The sequence below is a fragment of the Solea senegalensis genome, linkage group LG13 (genome assembly GCF_019176455.1).
Source record: "Solea senegalensis isolate Sse05_10M linkage group LG13, IFAPA_SoseM_1, whole genome shotgun sequence".
In the NCBI taxonomy this organism is placed as follows: Eukaryota; Metazoa; Chordata; class Actinopteri; order Pleuronectiformes; family Soleidae; genus Solea; species Solea senegalensis.
Window position 1 is genome coordinate 13024882 of NC_058033.1, and position 18289 is coordinate 13043170.

At 45.7% G+C, this 18289-nt stretch overlaps 1 protein-coding gene across 3 annotated transcripts in view; it reads left to right on the plus strand.

The window, feature by feature from the left end:
• nrip1b (nuclear receptor interacting protein 1b) overlaps positions 1-17820 on the plus strand; it is a 46081-nt gene extending 28261 nt beyond the window's left edge. For 2 of the 3 annotated variants that reach the window (XM_044042185.1, XM_044042184.1), the window contains one exon: positions 11505-17820. In XM_044042185.1, coding sequence (XP_043898120.1) covers positions 11958-15554 — 3597 coding nt within the window. In that variant the 5' untranslated portion in view covers positions 11505-11957 and the 3' untranslated portion in view covers positions 15555-17820. Of the gene's footprint in view, positions 1-3151; positions 3286-11504 lie in introns of those variants that run through there. The other variant, XM_044042186.1, reaches the window with a different exon arrangement.
• The last annotated feature ends 469 nt before the right edge of the window (positions 17821-18289 follow it).

Genomic DNA, 18289 nt, shown 5'->3' on the forward strand with positions numbered 1-18289 from the left:
GATAAGTGTCCCTCACTCCTGGGACGCGCCGCAGTCCTCCTTGTGACCAAAGCTGGATTTGAAGCTCCGGTGAACCTCGGTGAACTTTGACATTTAAGGTGGAACCGAGTGAGAGATAGAGTGAGAGAGAGAGAGAGAGAGAGAGTCTCCACTCAGTATTTAAAAACACACACTGTACCTCAGCCCCCCACCAGGATGTTCGATCACACCTGTTCCATCACCCGGCTGGCATGGCACCATTTTGACTCTTGCTTTTGATTAAACGAAAAAGCATTTAGACTAAACAATCAATAGGTACAGGCTTGAGCCGTGGATCGCTCTGGCATAAATCTTCTGGGTGCCTGTGCTGGAGTCGTCCCTGTATCATTTTTGCTGATTAGTTTTCCCATTACTCCAAACAGATGTGTTCGCTGGTGATGAATGATCCAATTATGGGATATTTGTCACCCATTTGATATCTGCTGCTCGTCTGGGACAGTAGAGAATTCCAGCGTTGGTGCTAACCCTCCAGTCCTCGGTCCACTCAGCCTGGGTACATTCTGACCTAGCGTTTGAATTCTTTGGGCGGCACGTGGGCTTTTTTTCTGTCTCCAGTAGTGCCCCCGCTCTTTTCTCCCTGATCATCTCATCAGTCTTGTGCTTCCAGATTAGAGGGGGTACACAACTGAATACTCAGCACTCCTTTCATTGTGAGATAAGAACAGTTGCCCTGTCATAAAATTTCATTTAACTACCGTGTCCTCAAAAGTCTGTACACCCTGCTGCTGCTGCTGCTGCGGCCCCCCCTCCTGCTGACATGCTTCAGATGGTAGTCATACATGTCTAAACTGTAGTTGACCCCAAACCACACACACACACAAGTTTGTGCAGCTATTCTTCTCAGGACTCTGCATTGACTTCCATTCATTTGGGCAGCCTGAAGCATTCTCACCAACCTTAACCACAACCAGTTAATGCCTAATATGCCATAATTCAAAAATTATCTAATGGTGTTTCAAAAATCCTAAACTTAACCACTTCCTCAGATAATGAGGTTCTGCCTCATTGGGACCAGGTTTTAAGTCCCCATGAGGACGACTGGTCCCGACAAGGTCGGTGTTTAATCCAGAGACGGTCCTCAAGAGGCAACAAATACAAGTACGCACACACAGCAAAACAATACAGACACTCAGCTGAAAGGATTCATGTAAACCCCTGATCCCCCCCCCACCCCTCTGTCTGTGGACAGTAGACTGATTCTGCAGCCTCCCTCCCTTCTCCTCTTGCTCTCTCCTGCTCTGCCGAGCTCTGTGTATATATATATGTGTGTGTGTGTGTGTGTGTGTGTGTGTGTGTGTGACAGCTGCCTAATTGGGCATTCTCCCCTCGTCGGAGCGCTGCCTCTCCTCTCCTCTCCTCTCCTCTCCTCTCCTCTCCTCTCTCCTCCAGCCTGGGCCGGGGCTGCTGACGAATGGCAGCGGATTACAGATGAGGACACGGTGACCCGCCTGACCTTGCTGCACAGCCGCGGGGGGGAGGGAGGGAGAGGGAAGAGAGAGAGAGGGAGACAGAGTGCTAGGGGTGGGGCGGACAGGGTGCTAGGACTGCAGAGAGGGCGTGGGCGGCGGCAGTGGGCATCTGTGATTTTGGGGCTGGGGGGGGAGGGGGGCTTCCTCACTCGGGTCAGCAGAGGATGAGGTCGCACGAAGGTGGACGGGGTATTACACTGGGGGGGGTGGGGGTGGGGGGGTTAGCCAGGTGGCAGTGCAGACAGGCAGGTGGACGCGGGCAAGTGATCAGGCAAATGACAAGAGTGTCACATGACAGTGCTCCCCTCCCCTCCTTCACCCGTGTCAGTATGTCAAGGGCACAAGCCCCCACTGGCAACCGCCACTGCGCATTTCCCCCCGCCACACACACACACACACACACACATTTATTTATATATTTACTTCCCTCACTTCCTCCTCCTCCTCTTCTTCTTCTCCTTTCTTTTTTATACCTTTTTTAGCTGTGTGTTTTTTTTATGTGTCTGTCAGATGAGCCGCTCTTCTATATGACTGCTGGCTTCCCTCCACACACACACACACACACACACACACACACACACACGGCCACGACGTGGTCGGTCAAACGGAGGCGGCACATTCCTTGACTGTGGTGAATTTTAATTTCCGTCGCACTATAGATATTTCCACGCCTCCCACCACCACCCCACTCCACCTTCCCGCTGTGCGTGTGAGACTGCCAAGGTGAGGTTGTGTCCTCTTGTTAAGAGCGATTAATGGCACTCGTTATGTACATAATGAAACATCCTACTGATGCATAGGGTGGTGTTGTCTCTTTCTCTCCTCCTATGTGTCATATGCACACACACACACACACACACACACTGACTGCATGTGTATGGTGTAACATTGAGGACACTTTGTTACAGCCTCCAGGCAACTCCAGAATGTGTTTGATATGATGTGGGCAGAGAGAGAGAGAGACACACACACACACACACACTGGTAAACCGTCTCACCAAATGAAAAACGAACAGGAATTAAGAGCCTGTCAATTCACAGTCGAGTTTGTCCCTCGTTTTTAGATGCACAAAACACTGCGGTTCCCTGCGTGACATGTGTTCTGAGGGATAGAGATGGGTGGCTCTCCACCGAGTCCTGTTTTGACTGGCAGAGTAAATTTAGATCTAATCTTCTTGTGTGTGTGTGTGTGTGTGTTCTTTTATAGCCCGAGAATGTTCACCTAACATATCGGCTTTTAAGTTGACCTTGTTGTGTTGTTTGCTCGTTCGGAGGCTCGTGTATATATATGTGTGCATTTCTAGGACGAGACGCTGCTGGCTCCCCTATAGGGTTTTTTGACCTCATGTGTGCTGCTTTCCCCGTGCGTGCGTGCGAGCGACATAGTATGTGTGTGTGCGTGCGCTAAGACCATTCAGTGCCTGAGTCAAGCTGTGCAAGCTCTTTTAATCCCACGCCCCGGTGCACGTAGGCTTGATTAGTGGCAGCAGTTATCTGTGCAGAAGACAGGCCGCCCTCCTTTAGCATTTGGTCAGGTCTGGGGCACTGGGAGGTGGTGGGGGCGGAGGGGGGGGGTGTCAAGTCATGAGAAAGGTGAACGACGAAGGAGAAAAGGAAGAAGAAGGAGAGGGAGAGGAGGAGGAGGAGGTATGGCGAGGACGAGGGAAAGAGGGGAGGGCGGAAGCCTGATTAGTATTCTAAAGGAGCACTCCTGTCAGTAGAGCAAATTGATTACTGCACTTTACCTGTATCAGCCTCCACAGCGAAGGATGACAAGGTACGGAGGCATGATGTGTGTCTGCGTTCACCTCCCAACCACAGCAGAAGAGACGTGTTAGTGTTTGGCTTAGTGCTGGTTTCACTTTTTTCTTTTTTTTTCTCCCTTACTCTGTTGAGCTCTTTTTCACTGCTTCTACCACTGGCTCTTTTTTTTTTCCTCCCTCTGTCCTCTCGATCTCCTTCATTGACAGTGAAGTAATAGGCCAGTTGCAGTTGGGTGCTGGCCTTGTCTATCTCTCTCCGTCTGATTTAATAGTCAGTGGCTGACTGAGGGAACACAGGCTCGTTTCCTGCACACTCTGGCCCTGTGCTCATCTAGAAATACAATTAGCGTGTTTCTCAGACAGCAACCTGATCAATTGTAAAGCTGCAAATTGCTGTCAGATTATTATTCATTTATTTATTCTCCAAATCATTGTCAATATTTTAATAGACTCTATGCACGGAAATGCAAGCCAACTCCTAAACATCCAGTCAAGTATCACTAAGGGGATACCTGACTGTTTTTTTTTTTTTAGCCCTAAAGGATTCAACATGGCCTAAAATTTTGTAAATTTCAGTGTGGCGAGGGGACAATAGCAGAGCGCGGCTGCGTCCCCTCTGTGCACAGCCTCCGCTAAATACTATAATTAGTCACTAAATACTCTCTGTAACTTCTGCAGACGCCGACTGTAGAGCATACTAGAGAAATGCCAGGCTGGCTTATTGAAAACCAGAAAATTGACCGTTCTTTGTCTTCAGGCTCCAGGTCCCTGCTGTTTTTTTCATGTACATATACTGTTAAGCATTTCTTATCAGAGCTAATCTGCATCCGTGCTACTCCAGCTGAAAAGATGTAATTACATGGCGATTCCATGTTTCCGATGAACATATGAAGATTTAGTGACCAAGCAGCATTAATCAAGTATTTAAATTGAGCTGCAACTAAGGATTATTTCCATAGTCGATTAATCTGTCCATAATTTCTCGATTAATCGTTCTGTCCATAAAATATCAGAAAACTTTAAAGAATGTTGATCGGTGTTCGTCAAACCTGGAAATGTCTTGTTTTGTCCACAAACCGAAATGATTCACTTTTAATGATTTCTGTGTCATCCAGAGCAAAGAAATTAAGAAAATTCTCACATTTAAGAAATGTAAACAATCGGAAATCTTGTTTTAATCATGAAAAAGGCTTCAAACCACTTAAAATACTTAAAATAGTGTGGACAACACGTACAACCCTATCAGATGTCATAATGTGTTTGGAGCGTCAGTCGTGGACATGATGACGTCTGGTCAGGTCAGGGCAATTATTGACTTGAATACAAAGCCTCAGTTCATCGGAGCTTCCGCTTTTGTCGCCGACGACGAAGCAAACGGCTTCACCTTCCCAGGGCCAGAACAAAATTCAAAATAAAAATTCAGCGCTTGTCGCCAGGCCTGGCCCAAATCATGAACCCTTCATTCACTGGCAGAATATGACCACTGTAAGTTAATTAGGCACAGTGTTATCTAATCCACTGGCTTCAAAGGAGGAGGTGGAGATCGCTGCACTTGATTCTGTGACCTTAAGAGACGAGGAGCCCGTAGGGGTCGCAAGACTGGGCATGTTCCTGATGACGTCTATGATGTGTCTATGCTCCATTGTGTTTTCAACTTACACTATTAAACTCAAGTTTGACTTTTAAAAATCATAGTTGCAGTATCTGCCAGAAAAGAAATGGCAAATTAGATATTTTTCCTAAACTCGTTCACCCCTAACATGACTGGTAACATGACACATTCTGCACTTACCTTGCATTAGATATTGTGAAGTTTATATGATCGTCTTGCAGAATATCCATTTTTGCAGACGTGCTGTAATCTTATCACAGGACATTTATTGCACAGATGTAGTAATAATTTAGTAGATGGATTAGTGGTAACTTGTAGACGTGTTGTGTAATCGCCGTGTGTCAATGCAGTGCGGGTAATGTTAGCCGAAAGCACAGAACTATCACTAATATACTATTTATATAAATAATAACTAATCATGTTGGATACACGCGTGATAAATAAAAATGCAGCATTTGATCTATCTTCACATTTGTCACTCTTTAACAGTGAGTCAAGTGAGATGACTCACTCCATGAAACACAATGTTGTTCAGTCCACAGTGTGAACAATATGTGTGATGACACAACCAACAATGCATTGTAACCCCAGCACTAATTGAATTATACCCTAACATACAGTAAAAGTCCAAAGCCGTATGCTGGCTTAATTGTCGCTCTCCTTCACCTTTGTTGCCATTTCTATCCTCGTGACCGCACTCAAAAACAAAGGCATTGATAAGGAAGTGTTGTCATGATGGTAAGTGTGTCATAAGTGTCTCAGATACGGATCATGCGGGGGGGGGGCTCTTTGTCCATATCAGCACAAGCACTTAAACTGTACCCAATGACAATCTCATATTTCATATACCTTACATTGTCTTTATTGCCCCAGTGGACAAAATAGGATAGTTATCAGCAGCTAAAGCTGCGTTCAGACAGGGGGATTTTTGTGTTTATGACCTGGCGAGTTTTTTCTTTTTTTTTTAAACGCCGCATCCTCGGCTTTTCGAACGGGAAACTTGCGAGAAACATGGCGACGGACGGAGAAGTCGTCTGAAACTTTCCCGCGATCCCATTTGAAAGCACCATCATTTACACCATTTGTTTCTCGCAGTGAACCAGGGGTATTAACAGCACCATCATCGCTGTGTAACATTAACTCAAAGCGCCTGCCTTTTGTCCGCCGTATTCTTTGGTCGTGTCCAGGTTGTGTAACAACACACTGCAAGGTGGTTCAAGGTCCTTTGGGGTGATGGGGGCGACGAGCATATTGTTTCTTGTTTCATCAGTGTCATCTAAAACCCTTACATTGTGTGCAAGTATTGTCAGCAGCGGTTACTCATTTTGTTCTTTTCTAGCAATGTTGCTTTTAATAGGCTGTGTACCTAATCCTCCCAAGAGTTGCACTTCACACGGATTCATTTGTCGCTTTGCTCCTGCAGCTTGTTGCACCCCTTCATTTATTTAAGTGTCGCTGGATCACCAGACAGCCGATAGATTATTGCCCCATCTTGCAAAATGGAGTTGTTATTCAAAAGTTGGTGGTGATCATTAACCTGGACGCTAATTTCGATTTGGGGACTGCCAGAAGTGTTGTAGACGGTGCGATGCTGTTTTTGTGTAGCACTAATCTTACTGAAATCCCCAGTTAATCTGCATGTACTTGGCACCAACCTGCTAACTGGATTGGCACAGCTGGGAGAGTTTTCACCCCTAAAAGTTTGCACGTCATTATTTTATGCGCGACTGAGTTAAATGTGTGTCCAATGGATTTCTTCAATTGTGTGACTGAATAAGTCTCACTTGTGTTTTTTGATGCTCCTAATGGCACGTCCCTTCACAACCAATTGTACCTCGTAATATCATTCTCCTGCCTCACTGAGGGCATGCATTAGAATGATTTAAAAACCATAAAGTAGGTCATCGGGACCATTACAGACGGCAAAATGGTAGCACAAGTATGTGTGTCCCCCCCCCCACACACACACTTAAATCTCTGTCGCACACATTATTACTGCAAACCATCCCAAATTACTCACAGTAAAAAGGAACGAAAAGACAAGGTACTCTTTTAACCCAATAAAGACAGACATCTTGCTGACTCACGGCAATGGGCTTCTTAAGGCCGATGCCAAGGATATTATGGGAATGATTCATTAAAGGCCAAGGTTTCTGGCTGGTTTTATTCAGCTTTCAGGGCAGCCTGACAGTGGGACATTTGATCTCAATTGCAAAGTGGCCCATTTCCCTCCGACATCACCACTGCAGTCTTGTTTCTGCCTTTTGGCATGCTGACCATAGGGCAATCAGCTCAAATAGTACCTATATGCAGCCCCAGTGTTTACTTTTAAATGGAAAACGCGTTGTTGTTTGCAGGAGGGAAATGAGCGCCGTTTTTGGACAGACGATGTAAGCAGAAGATTACCTCGGAGCCCAGTAGAAATGAATCAGGTATAGATTGATGACAGCCACGGCTCATTAAGAAAGAGTGTGTGTGTGTGTGTGTGTGTGTGTGTGTGTGTGTGTGTGTGTGTGTGTGTTTAATTGATGCACTAATTCTCAACCACTCAGGAAATGGCCCTTGGGCGGGTCTTCCAAATGGCACACAAATATTTACTATGGACACAAACACTTTTAGCGAGCACATGCAAGCCTGCGCATCAGCAAAGGGGAAAGAGTGTGATACAGTGCAGTGATATCATTGCTGCACTGGCTAGTTTGTGCCGTGTCCTCCACCAGTCAGCTGGGCTCTGGACCACCTAGATGAGTCATCAGTGTGCACAGATTCTTCCTCGCTCTCCTTTTTTGCGACTGTACTGATGAGTACAGATGAGGTTCAGACACGCCCCCCCCCCGTCCAAGGCCACATGCAGGCCACGAACTTAAGCACAATTTTTGTTTTCTGAGACTGAAATGTTCACATTCAAGTCAAGTCAAGTCATCACACACGTGTTCAAACTCTCGCGGAGGGCCTGTGCTACTTTAACACAAGAGGTCCAGCATTCATGTATCACATTTCCTTTATGTGGGGGAACATCCATGGGTGTTTGTGCACACATGGGGGCGTGTGTGCTTTGCATGGCTTGTTTGGTCAGCGCATCCTAAGAAGTGGGTCAGAGTGCCCTAGTTCTCATTGTGTGGGCATGCTTGTGCCTGTGTATTGCCTTTCAGTGTTATTTTGTCCTGATTGACTTATCTGCAAAAAGAAAGAAAAAAAATCTTGCTGCAGCTTCCCTGCTGTTTAGTGGCGTGTTATTCTCTTGTTTATCTCTCTCAAGGTGAACTAGGAGCTTTTAATTTAACTTTCCTCTGGCGCACTCATTCACTTGTGGACGGCCTGGAACAACTGCATTTGGTCAGGTAGCTTATGTTTTGTCTTATTTAATCACGTCAGAGCATATTGAGTTTACAAATAGCGGTCACGCCGCATGTGTAAGTGAGCTACCCCGTTGAGTATGTGCAGCAGGGCTGGGCTGCAGATTACATGATATAATAGTGTTTAGGCATCGCCTCTCCTTTTAAATTCCTTTAACCTTGACTCCCCTTAAATGCAGGGAGAACACATCTGCCAGGCTGGTGTCAGACATTAGTAATACACACCGCTTGGGCAGCATTGTCACTTTTTATTAACGCCCAGAGCTTTGCATGGACACCAGCTGTTGCATCAAGTGGAAAAGCCTTAGCGGTATAAATGACCTTGACTTTAACTGCCGCTCCTTTGGCTCTTCCCTTCTTTTTTTTTAATTCTTTTGTTTGGTCTCATACATTTTAAATCACCTAAATGGATTACCATTCCTGACAATGAAGGTCATTTAGGGACTCACTTTTTTTTTCTTTTCTTTTTTTAAGATTGAAAAAGAAAGTACCAGCAAGCGCGTTCATGACCAGGTGATGGGAGGCGGTTTAATCTGGAGGTCACTGTAGGAAATGAGGGTCATATTTTTTGGATATGATCACCGGCACTTCCGTATTTTTATGCCGGCCGTTTGGTAATTCTGTGTGTCTTCAAAAGAGTGACTGGCAGTGACCTTTCCTGTTCTCGGTGTCTTCTCCGTAAAAGGGAAGCGTGAAATGGATGACTTGACCGGCCTGAGGAAGATGAAGCTTTCACCCCCCCCCCTCCCCGTCGCCTGCCCTCCACTCTCACTCTCATGTACATGGCTGACTGTAGGGCTAAAAATCACTTTAGAATGGTGCCTGTTCCGTCATTGGCTGACATTGTCAAGGATAATGGATAATCACCACAGAAACAGTCGAGCAGCTCATTGGTGCCGTAATGTCCCACAGTGGGGTGGTGGTTGGTTGGGTGGGGGGGGGGGAGTTGGAGGTCAGACTTTTTGGGTGCCACCACCAACGAGATGACATGTTAACAGATGTGTAAGGTCATTTCCAATGTATACTCTTGGGGAGATAATGTAATAGTAATGCACACATCACACACTCTGGGAGGGGAAAGACGGAGAGCCGTGAGCTTTAGGTGCTCGCTGTAGAGGACAGCTTTCCCTATATTAAGGTCATTTATTTGTTAACAGAGCTCTGTCATTGAGAAGAACACTTAATTTTTTTCTTTCTTGCTCTCGCCACTGCAGGACTTTTTAACACTACTCCTGTCATTGCGTGTCCCTCAAGAGCCCGGAGCTCTTTGTTTAAAGAGTAATTCATGCTTTGCGTGACATAGCGAGCGGAGTCACTCTGTTGTAAACTAATATAATGCAGTGTCATAATGTCCCCGTGCAGCCATGTCTGCTCTGTGCTGAAGTTTCTCTGGGCAAAACAGAGACAAGGTCAACTGTAATTCCAAAGGTTTACTGCCAGCAGCAGGGAGATTAAGAGAATTTCCCATGTTGAAAACGTGTCAGTGTGTTTATTCCTTTTATATTATTTTCCCTCTCGCTAACACCGTATCACTGCATATTTGTGACTGTGCCGAACTACATGTTTACTGTGTTTATTAGACGTGGCGTTACAGGGAATTCTGTTATAATTAAGCTCCCTGGTGGGAAAATAGCCCTAATCCTGAGCATCTAAGATTAGCATGACGGCAGACGTCAGATGGTCCAGTGTGACCAGGCTGGCTTTTATTGCTGTCAGATTTAGGTCAGCAGCCTAAAGATGGCCTTGAACTGTAACTGATGCCGTACAAGCTCTTAAGTTATCCCAACCAATACATTTCTAGGTAAACTAAATAACCTTTAAACTAATAGCCTCGATGTTCCTAACAGCTACCCAGATGCACAAAACAACCTAAATCCAGCGTCAAAATCCCAGTTCATTTTCAAGGTGGCATTAGAATCGGAGCTTTGTTGCCCTTTCTGTCATGACAACCTGTGGACCTTGGCCATAGGGATGGATTTCAGCCTGACTGGAAGCCTGCTGCCTTGTTGTTTTTGGCCCTTGCTACTGTTCTCTGTGAGGTATTTAGTCTGGCGGCTGCGTGGGTTGCAATGGCCTTTCGTCATAATCAAGGGCTGCCATCCTGTTATGTGACCTGCGATGTCCGTCCACTCAGCGGACACCAAAGGTGAGGATGGCATTGGGAAAGGACATGGACAGCAGCTGAGGCGAGGTTGAAACTCTGTATTAATTAACCTTTATGAGATGTGGCCGGGACTGTCGGAGGTGTCCTGTATCCACGGAAACCATGCTGACAGGGTTCAGAGCAGAGGTCTCCCAGGGCAGCCGTGCTGACACTGTCATGGCAATTGGCACAATGCTCACCCCAGTGTCACTGGCTCTGGCCTCCTGACAGTGGTGTGGTGTGACAGGTGCACCTGATCCTTAAGCCACCGTTACTCCTCAATACACTCACATTTAAAGATGAACACTTGCTTGACAGTCATATGCAGCTTGTCTGATGGCTACATTTCTGCTTTGATTTTCTCCACTGCCCTTGTTCAATACGTGTAGATGCAGTTCATGTTGTGCTCTCATCTTCTGATTTAAAAAAAAACAAAAAAAAAAAACTATTCAGCCTCCAAAGAGCTAATCGTAGAAAAGAATTCACACGTGGCAAAGTGTTAATAAATGTAATGCAGTTGCTGGACTAATGTGGCTGCATGAATGGCTTTCACTTATGTTATATCATTCATGAACACTGCACATGCACATGCTTGTGTTTAATTTTAAATGCTTAAATGTTTTGTGTGTATGTGGGCGAGTGGCTTCTGCTCCATGTAGACTGAGGGTTTGATTTGTATGAGATGCTGCTTAAGTGCATAAGGAGCAGAAGGTGGTGATGGGGGGGGGATAATCCACTGAAATGACAAGCTGCATAAGAAATGATCATCCACAGCTCTCACAAGGCCCTTCACTTTTTAAAGACATTTCTGTGAGGGGCTTACAGCTCAGGACCTGAATGTTTTTAAGGTAGTGGTCTTGAATTTTCAATTTGGAGCCAATCAGGCCTAATCTACATTTATCGTCTGTTCAGTGGCTGTGAAAAGAGAGTGCAGAGAGGAGAAGGAGCTGTGTGCAGTCAGTCTGAAATGTTGCTAAGTAACAGAGATGGCAGACAAGGTGGTGAAATGAATGTGATATAGTGCTTTACAAATCCCTGCTTCTCACACAGTTTCTTCCTCTTTCTCTCTTTTTTCTCTGCCCATCTCTTCCCTCTCTTCTGTTCTCTCACTCTCTCCCATAGGTCCCCCATGTGAGAGCCGCAAAGCTGAAAGGCGCCATTGACAGTACCACATCCAGGCCTAAGGAGAGATATCCCAAACATCCACAGCCACGGAATGTGTCAACATCTTTGTGGTGAAATCCCGCTGACTCCTCACTTGCTACTCACATAAGCCTGGAGCTGGGTCTTCTGGGATTCTACAGTGTTTAAAAGGCATACAACAATGCCTGGGAGGCCCCCCTGCCCCATTTTGCCTCCAAATATGACTACTGTTTTTGCACAGTGCTAACTGTGGTCACTACGGAGAGGGATCACCTTCTGGCCAGTGATTCTTTCAGCAGTGTGCATACTGTTCAATTCCTTGCCTTCTTTTTGTCATTTAACAAGTACATACCACTGTCTACCAGATGACCTAGTGGACATTTGTTTCCCAGTAGCTGTGCTGAACCACATCAGAGGATCTTAGTATTGAACATGACTCATGGGGAGGAGCCTGGCCCTGAGACACACAAGGATTCAGCTGTTCTAACTTATCTGGAAGGTTTACTAATGCATCCAGTGGTGGCCGGGCCTGGGGCCACGGCAAGTGGGAGGTCAGAGGCTTCCCACAGTAATCAGGATCAAGGTGACAAAGTGGGCAGGCCCTACCAGCTGCCCAACCATGGCCCGACAGCTCCCAAGACTGGAACCAATGGTCCCACACTAGGCTCTACACAGCACCTGAAAAAGGCCCGTCTACTGCGCTCTGGAGCTTGGAATGATACAGGAAACCAGCGAACGAGTTCATCCCCAATGGAACTGAATGGCCAAGGGGGTGGCCTGCAAAATGGAGCACTAGAGGGGTCTCCTCATGCAGGTGAAAGCACCCTGTTGGCTTCACTGCTTCAGTCGTTCAGCTCACGTCTTCAGAGTGTGGCAATGTCTCAGCACCCTAATAAGCCCCCCAGCGAGTGTTCCTCTCCACCAAAGGCACCACCTGCAGACAAAGACCCACCCCCTGTGTATGGGACAGCCTCAAGTCGCTTGAAGGGCCTAGTGAGAAAGGGCAAACTTCAGAATCACAGCAACACACCTTACAGTCGACGGGGACACAATCAGGAGAGACCCCCAGAATCACCTCGGTCAGCACACAGTGCCACGCCTCCTGCATCGACGGCTACTGATTCAGTGTCTTGTGCGGAGCGTCTGAAGGCGGTGGCTAACATGGTGAAAATCCGTTCCAGTCCCGCACCATCACCCAAGCCCAGTGTAGCCTGCAGTCAACTGGCTTTGCTGCTTTCTAGTGAAGCACATCTTCAGCAGTACTCCAGAGAGCATGCGCTCAAAGCTCAACTCTCAGGAAGGTCTGCCAGTGAAAGATTAGCTGCCATGGCAAACCAGCAGCATGGCCAGGACAAAAGACCATCAAGTGTGGGAGGGACTCTGCCTGGAGCTGTAGACGCCATCAGCTCCTTAACTACTCAAAACGGAATGACGGCAACAAACACAATAACAACAACACTCTCTCGAACACCCTTGTCAAGTCCACAGAGCCCCTCTTTGCTACGTGGCCATAGCCAAAGCTCCCCGGCCACTCCCCCAAATGCTCCAAACATCACACACAGCCAACCACCTAGGGAGAAGCGAGGGTTTGACTCACGTCCAACCCGTCCCCCCCAAACATGCAGCAGCTTGCTCCTCCTGTTACTAAACAACCATAACAACCAGAAGCAGCTGACAAAAAATGGGCACCTGGAAGATAGCTGTGGCCTTTTGCCACCAAGCAGATCCTCTTCAGTCACATCAGACAGTGAGTGCTCTACGCAGGAGAGGAGCCTGACCAAGGACAGTAGTGATGCAGAGAGTTCCTACTCAAGTTGCTCCCCGATCGACCTGTCCATGAGAAACCGGGCCAACACACAAGACACAGGGCCCAAATGTAATATTCCCTCCTTCTCCTCCTCCTCTTCCACCTCTACCCTCTCTTCTTCCACGACAGTGTTTTCCTCCACCCCAGTTTCGTTCTCTCCTCAAGCTTCAACTCATGCCTCCACCTCAACTTTCTCACCATCTCCTACCGTTATCTCTTCTGTTTCCAATGCTACCTTCTCATCTTCCTCTATCTCTACCTCCTCCCTAGACAAACTAACAGAAACGTTACTAAACAAGTGGAAGCCAGAGGCATCAGGATCAACTTTGACCAGAAACAAGGAGTCTGAAATGAGCCCAGACCCAAAATCCCACCCTAAGGTCACACTTATGCAGCTGCTTCTTGAGCGCAGAAATAATGAGATGACTAACAAAGGTGTGAGTAACCAGGATTCACCAGTCGATATAACTATGGCCACCATGTCTCGAAGCCAATCAAAGGGACAAGTGTCTTGGGAGGAGACCAGGACAAGAAGCCCGACAGATAGACCTGCAGCCCCAGCCCAGCCTCTCTACTCAGTTAACCGCGACCCTGGTGGTGCACTATCCCCATACTCCTATCCCTCCCCTCATGTCCAGTCCAGTCCATTGGACCTGTGTAAATCTAAAACCTTCCCTGCTGAGAAGGCCTCTGAGCCTGCCTTCAGTGCCAGTAAACTGTTGCAGAATTTGGCTCAGTGTGGCACAGCTTCTTCTTCCCCACCCATTCCCTCCAGCAAAGTACTGGGCCAGGAACCTGATGCCAGCAGGCCCCTTGCTCTATTGGAAAGGCTCAATACTCCAATCCACAGGACCTCCACCACTCCACTCTCTGACAGACCCTCAGGCAGTGGCACGCCTTTCAGTCAAAAGGAAGCCTCTCCTCCTTCTCAGATTGAGAATCTTCTGGAGAGGCGCACTGTGCTGCAACTCCTTCTTGGAACAGGCTCAGCTAGTGCAACGAGCAACCGCAAAGATAGGCCCAGTGGAAGGAGGAGTGTGGAGGTGACAGGGGGATGCTATGAGAAGGGCGCTGGTGCCTCCTTCATCTGTGACACCTCCAACGGACCCCCTTTGGATGTAAAGGTCAAAACAGAGATCACAGAGGGGGTGGGACCATCCTCTGCCATGTCTGAGGACTTGAGTGGCAGAAAGAGACCTAGTGGCTATGAGAAGAATAGTCCCCTCTCTGATTTTCAGCAGGACTTTAAAACAGAACCCCGGCCAGCAGAGGTCATTGCAAAATATGGCCTCCTGAGCCAGCTGCTTAAACAAAAGACTGCTACCTACTATACCAATGTTGCTATGCAGACTGAGTCTCAGCCCAGACAGGTTAAAGAGGAACAGAAGGAGTATCCAAGCCCCAGTCCTAAGAAGAGACGCCTCTGCTCTGATCGGACTGATAGTTTGACTAATACCAGCTGTCCAGGAGCAGTAGACAGTGTTGATACAAACATTTTTGCTTCCTCTGCTGACCCTGACCAGCAGAGGAGTCTGAAGGAAGAGGAGGCTCCAGCCAGGAGCCCTCCAAGTGAAACCCTTGCCAGAGAGAGCCGGGGCTTCAATGTGCTAAAACAGCTGCTTCTCTCTGACAACTGCCTGAAGGAGCTGTCCCAGCACCCCCGGGGGGGCCCCAGCCCTTCCAGCCTACAGGCCAATGGCAAGGCCAATGGCAGAATTCTCAGTCAGCCTGCCCATAATCACAGCTTTGTCCACGTACCTGGATGGAACCCCCATGGCTCCCTCAACTCAGGGCTTCAGAGCAATCTAAGACCACTGCCCACGCCCCCTGCAGGTGACAGCCCTATCTGCACACCATGGAGCCGCCACCCAGCGCCATGGCCTGTCGCTCAAAAACGAGACCCTCCGACTCTCGTCAAGCAGGAGCCCGAGAGCCCTGTGCGATGGGGTAGTAAGGAGGAAGAGGAGGAGGAGGGTTGTGACTCGAACTTGGACTCCCCTCGGCTGTCACGTTCCAACCCCATCCTGTATTACATGTTGCAGAAGGGCAGTATTCAGCTGAGGAAAGAGATGCGAGAGCAGACAGAAGGGACACAGTCTGTGGTCAAGGTAAAAGAGGAGCCAATCAGTGACATGCATGCCTATGAACACAGTCTCAGCTCCACCCCACAATTACCCACCCACAATGACAAGCACAGCCACGAGAGCCAAGAGCTGAGCTAATCATTTGAGAACTTGTATCAACTACAGAAAAATAACAAGTGGAAAACAAATTGACTCTTTTTTTCTTTTCTTCTTCTTCTTCTTTTTTTTGGTTTTTAAATAAACTTGCCAAATTGGTTTTATGAGACATATAACAAAGAATGCAAAACTCAAAAACAGGTCTGTCTTAGCGAAATGTTTAATTGATACGACATAAACTACACATCTGTCTCAAGTTTTAACCTTTACCGTCGGTTATTATCATGCACTACATTTTGTCCCATACAAAGTCCTCCGTTGCAGTTTGCCCTGGTTTTATACTGAAATGCACACATATCACTATCTACGTCTTCTTTGTAGCCTGCCCTTAAACATTCAGAGAGAACATTTCGTTTATAATGAACGACTCCAAAAATGTTTGCGCTCACTTCAGTGGACATTTAGTATTTATTTTCTCCATCAGAACATTTTTTTAGAAAGACAAAGTCTCATTAATTTTAGATAAGATTTCAAACAGTGTCACTCTAGAGCAGTCTATTACAAGAATGTACACAACACATTAATTCAGGGGAGGAAGTTGAAAATATCCGCACTGGTAAAGCTTCAGTGAAGATCCGACCATGACAAATGCTTTGTCTTGCTCTCTCTAAAGATTCATGGTGTGGTGAGATAACCAATGAAGTGATAATACATCAGCGGAGGTTTGAATGGTCACAGCTCACCGTGTTTTATTTTGTTTGTTTTTTTTGCTTTTAATTGCAATGAATTGAACTTCTAAGGCCGATATTCAACAGTGCAAATTCAGGGTAATGATGTTTGTGCAGTTCTGAGCAGATGGGTCAACAGAGCATGTGTGGAGCTTACAGTTGAGCAACTGCGTGTAAACAGGTTTCTGGAGCAACAGTTAAAAGGTTGCAGTGTCTGAGAAACTTATCTCACCATCCTAAACCCACACCACTGTTTTTTTGTTTTTGTTTTTTTCATGCACACAAAAACTTTTGAGTGTGAAGCACATTGGCTTTTTCTTTCTATTTCACCCAGAGTTTGCACTTTTGAAGCCGAGTTCTGTCCGTTTTTTCAGAATAATTTTATGGCATGTAATTAAGAAATGTCAGTGTTGTTATCTGTTGAGAATTTGACAGTTGGTGATTTTAGTTTTTTCTTCTCTTGTTTTTTTTTTTTTCATCATTTCTTAACTGTTGTGGTTTATGGACATCTTTTATTTCTGTGGCCCTCTCTCTCTCTCTGTCTCTTAAACTCATAAAATGTCAAAAGAATTGCATGATAATGAAGAGAAGACCACAGGTACATCTTCTGTTTTTACATAGCGGCTGGATATGTGTACCCGCCCTGAAACAATCACCGAGACATGTTGGTGTCTTGAGGGACATCTGGTATCTAGCTCCTTATTTTCTGATTGTACTGTATTTTGTTTTTTTTTTTGTTTTCCACACACACACACTGCTTTATCCATTTTAGTCTTGTGATCTTTTTAATACATATACCTATGAAGTGTGTCTCTTCGATTATTATAATACATTTTCACAACGGTTAAATATATTTGTGTAAATAGTACTTTCAGTATGAAAGATGACTATTTTGTAATGTTTAAGAAAAGATATGACCCTAGTTTTTAATGCCCTGACATGTAAATATGAATTATATGCGTACAAGTGTACATACAAAGGCAGAGGATGTTATGCCCATCTTTTTTTCGGTTGGTTTGTTCTTTGCATGTGTCTCTATGTGGTAAATGATAATCTATCCTGCGCTGTGTTGTGTAATAATGTCTGACTCCTCACTGCTGCCTGTTGCATGCAGACGCATGGGAACTACCTGTGTATCCCTACTGGTGATGGGGGGAAATGTCAAGTCTTAAAATAGGTCTTTCTTTCTTTCTTTTTTTTTTTTTTATCACAGAGAGCGGTTCATTTAGAATATGATCAGTCTCTAAATAACCACAGGCTGTCGAGCAAGTTGATAGAAATGTGTGAAAAATAAATGTGCATTGAATATTTTGTGATTTTTTTTTTTTTTTCTGTTACTGGTTAACAAAGCTCCGTGAAGGAGCTCGAGTTGGGGGGCGGGCGGGGGCGGAGGGATGGGGTGGGGATTGACGTACAATCATAGATCTGCATTGTGCATCTAAGAAATACATTTGTAGCAGCGAATATATTAAAAAAAAAAAGATGTTTCATGAAGACCTGAAGCATTTCATTTTTTTTTTATGTTTTCATTTTTGGTGTTCATTTGCACTGATATCTCAAAAATAAAGTACTAAAATGCATGACCTAGTATGGATGTCTTCCTCTTTTTCTAGTTCACCGGGATCGCTGCAAACAATTCCACTACACATGTTGTTCTGCGGCTGCCATTTTGTTCTACTCTTTATTCCTACTTCCACATACTTCACCGTACAAACTTCAGAATGTTCAGCTCAATTCGGACATTGTCACTTTAATTTTGTTTAATTAGAATATTTCAAGATTTTAAGAAATATTAAATGTTTTTTGCACATTTTCCCTATTAAAATGAATTGAAAATAGCTTCCACACACTTTAACGTAGATACTTTTTTTTAAATATTTCATACTTTCTGACTAATTTAAATTTCTCATTCAAATGACTGGAAACAAACTCTATATATACAATTTCTACTGCCTACTTTTTCCGCAGACTACATACAACATAGTAACGTCATTCAAATGTCAAAAATGTTCACAAAAAAGTGGAACTTTCATCCATCCATTCAGCTAT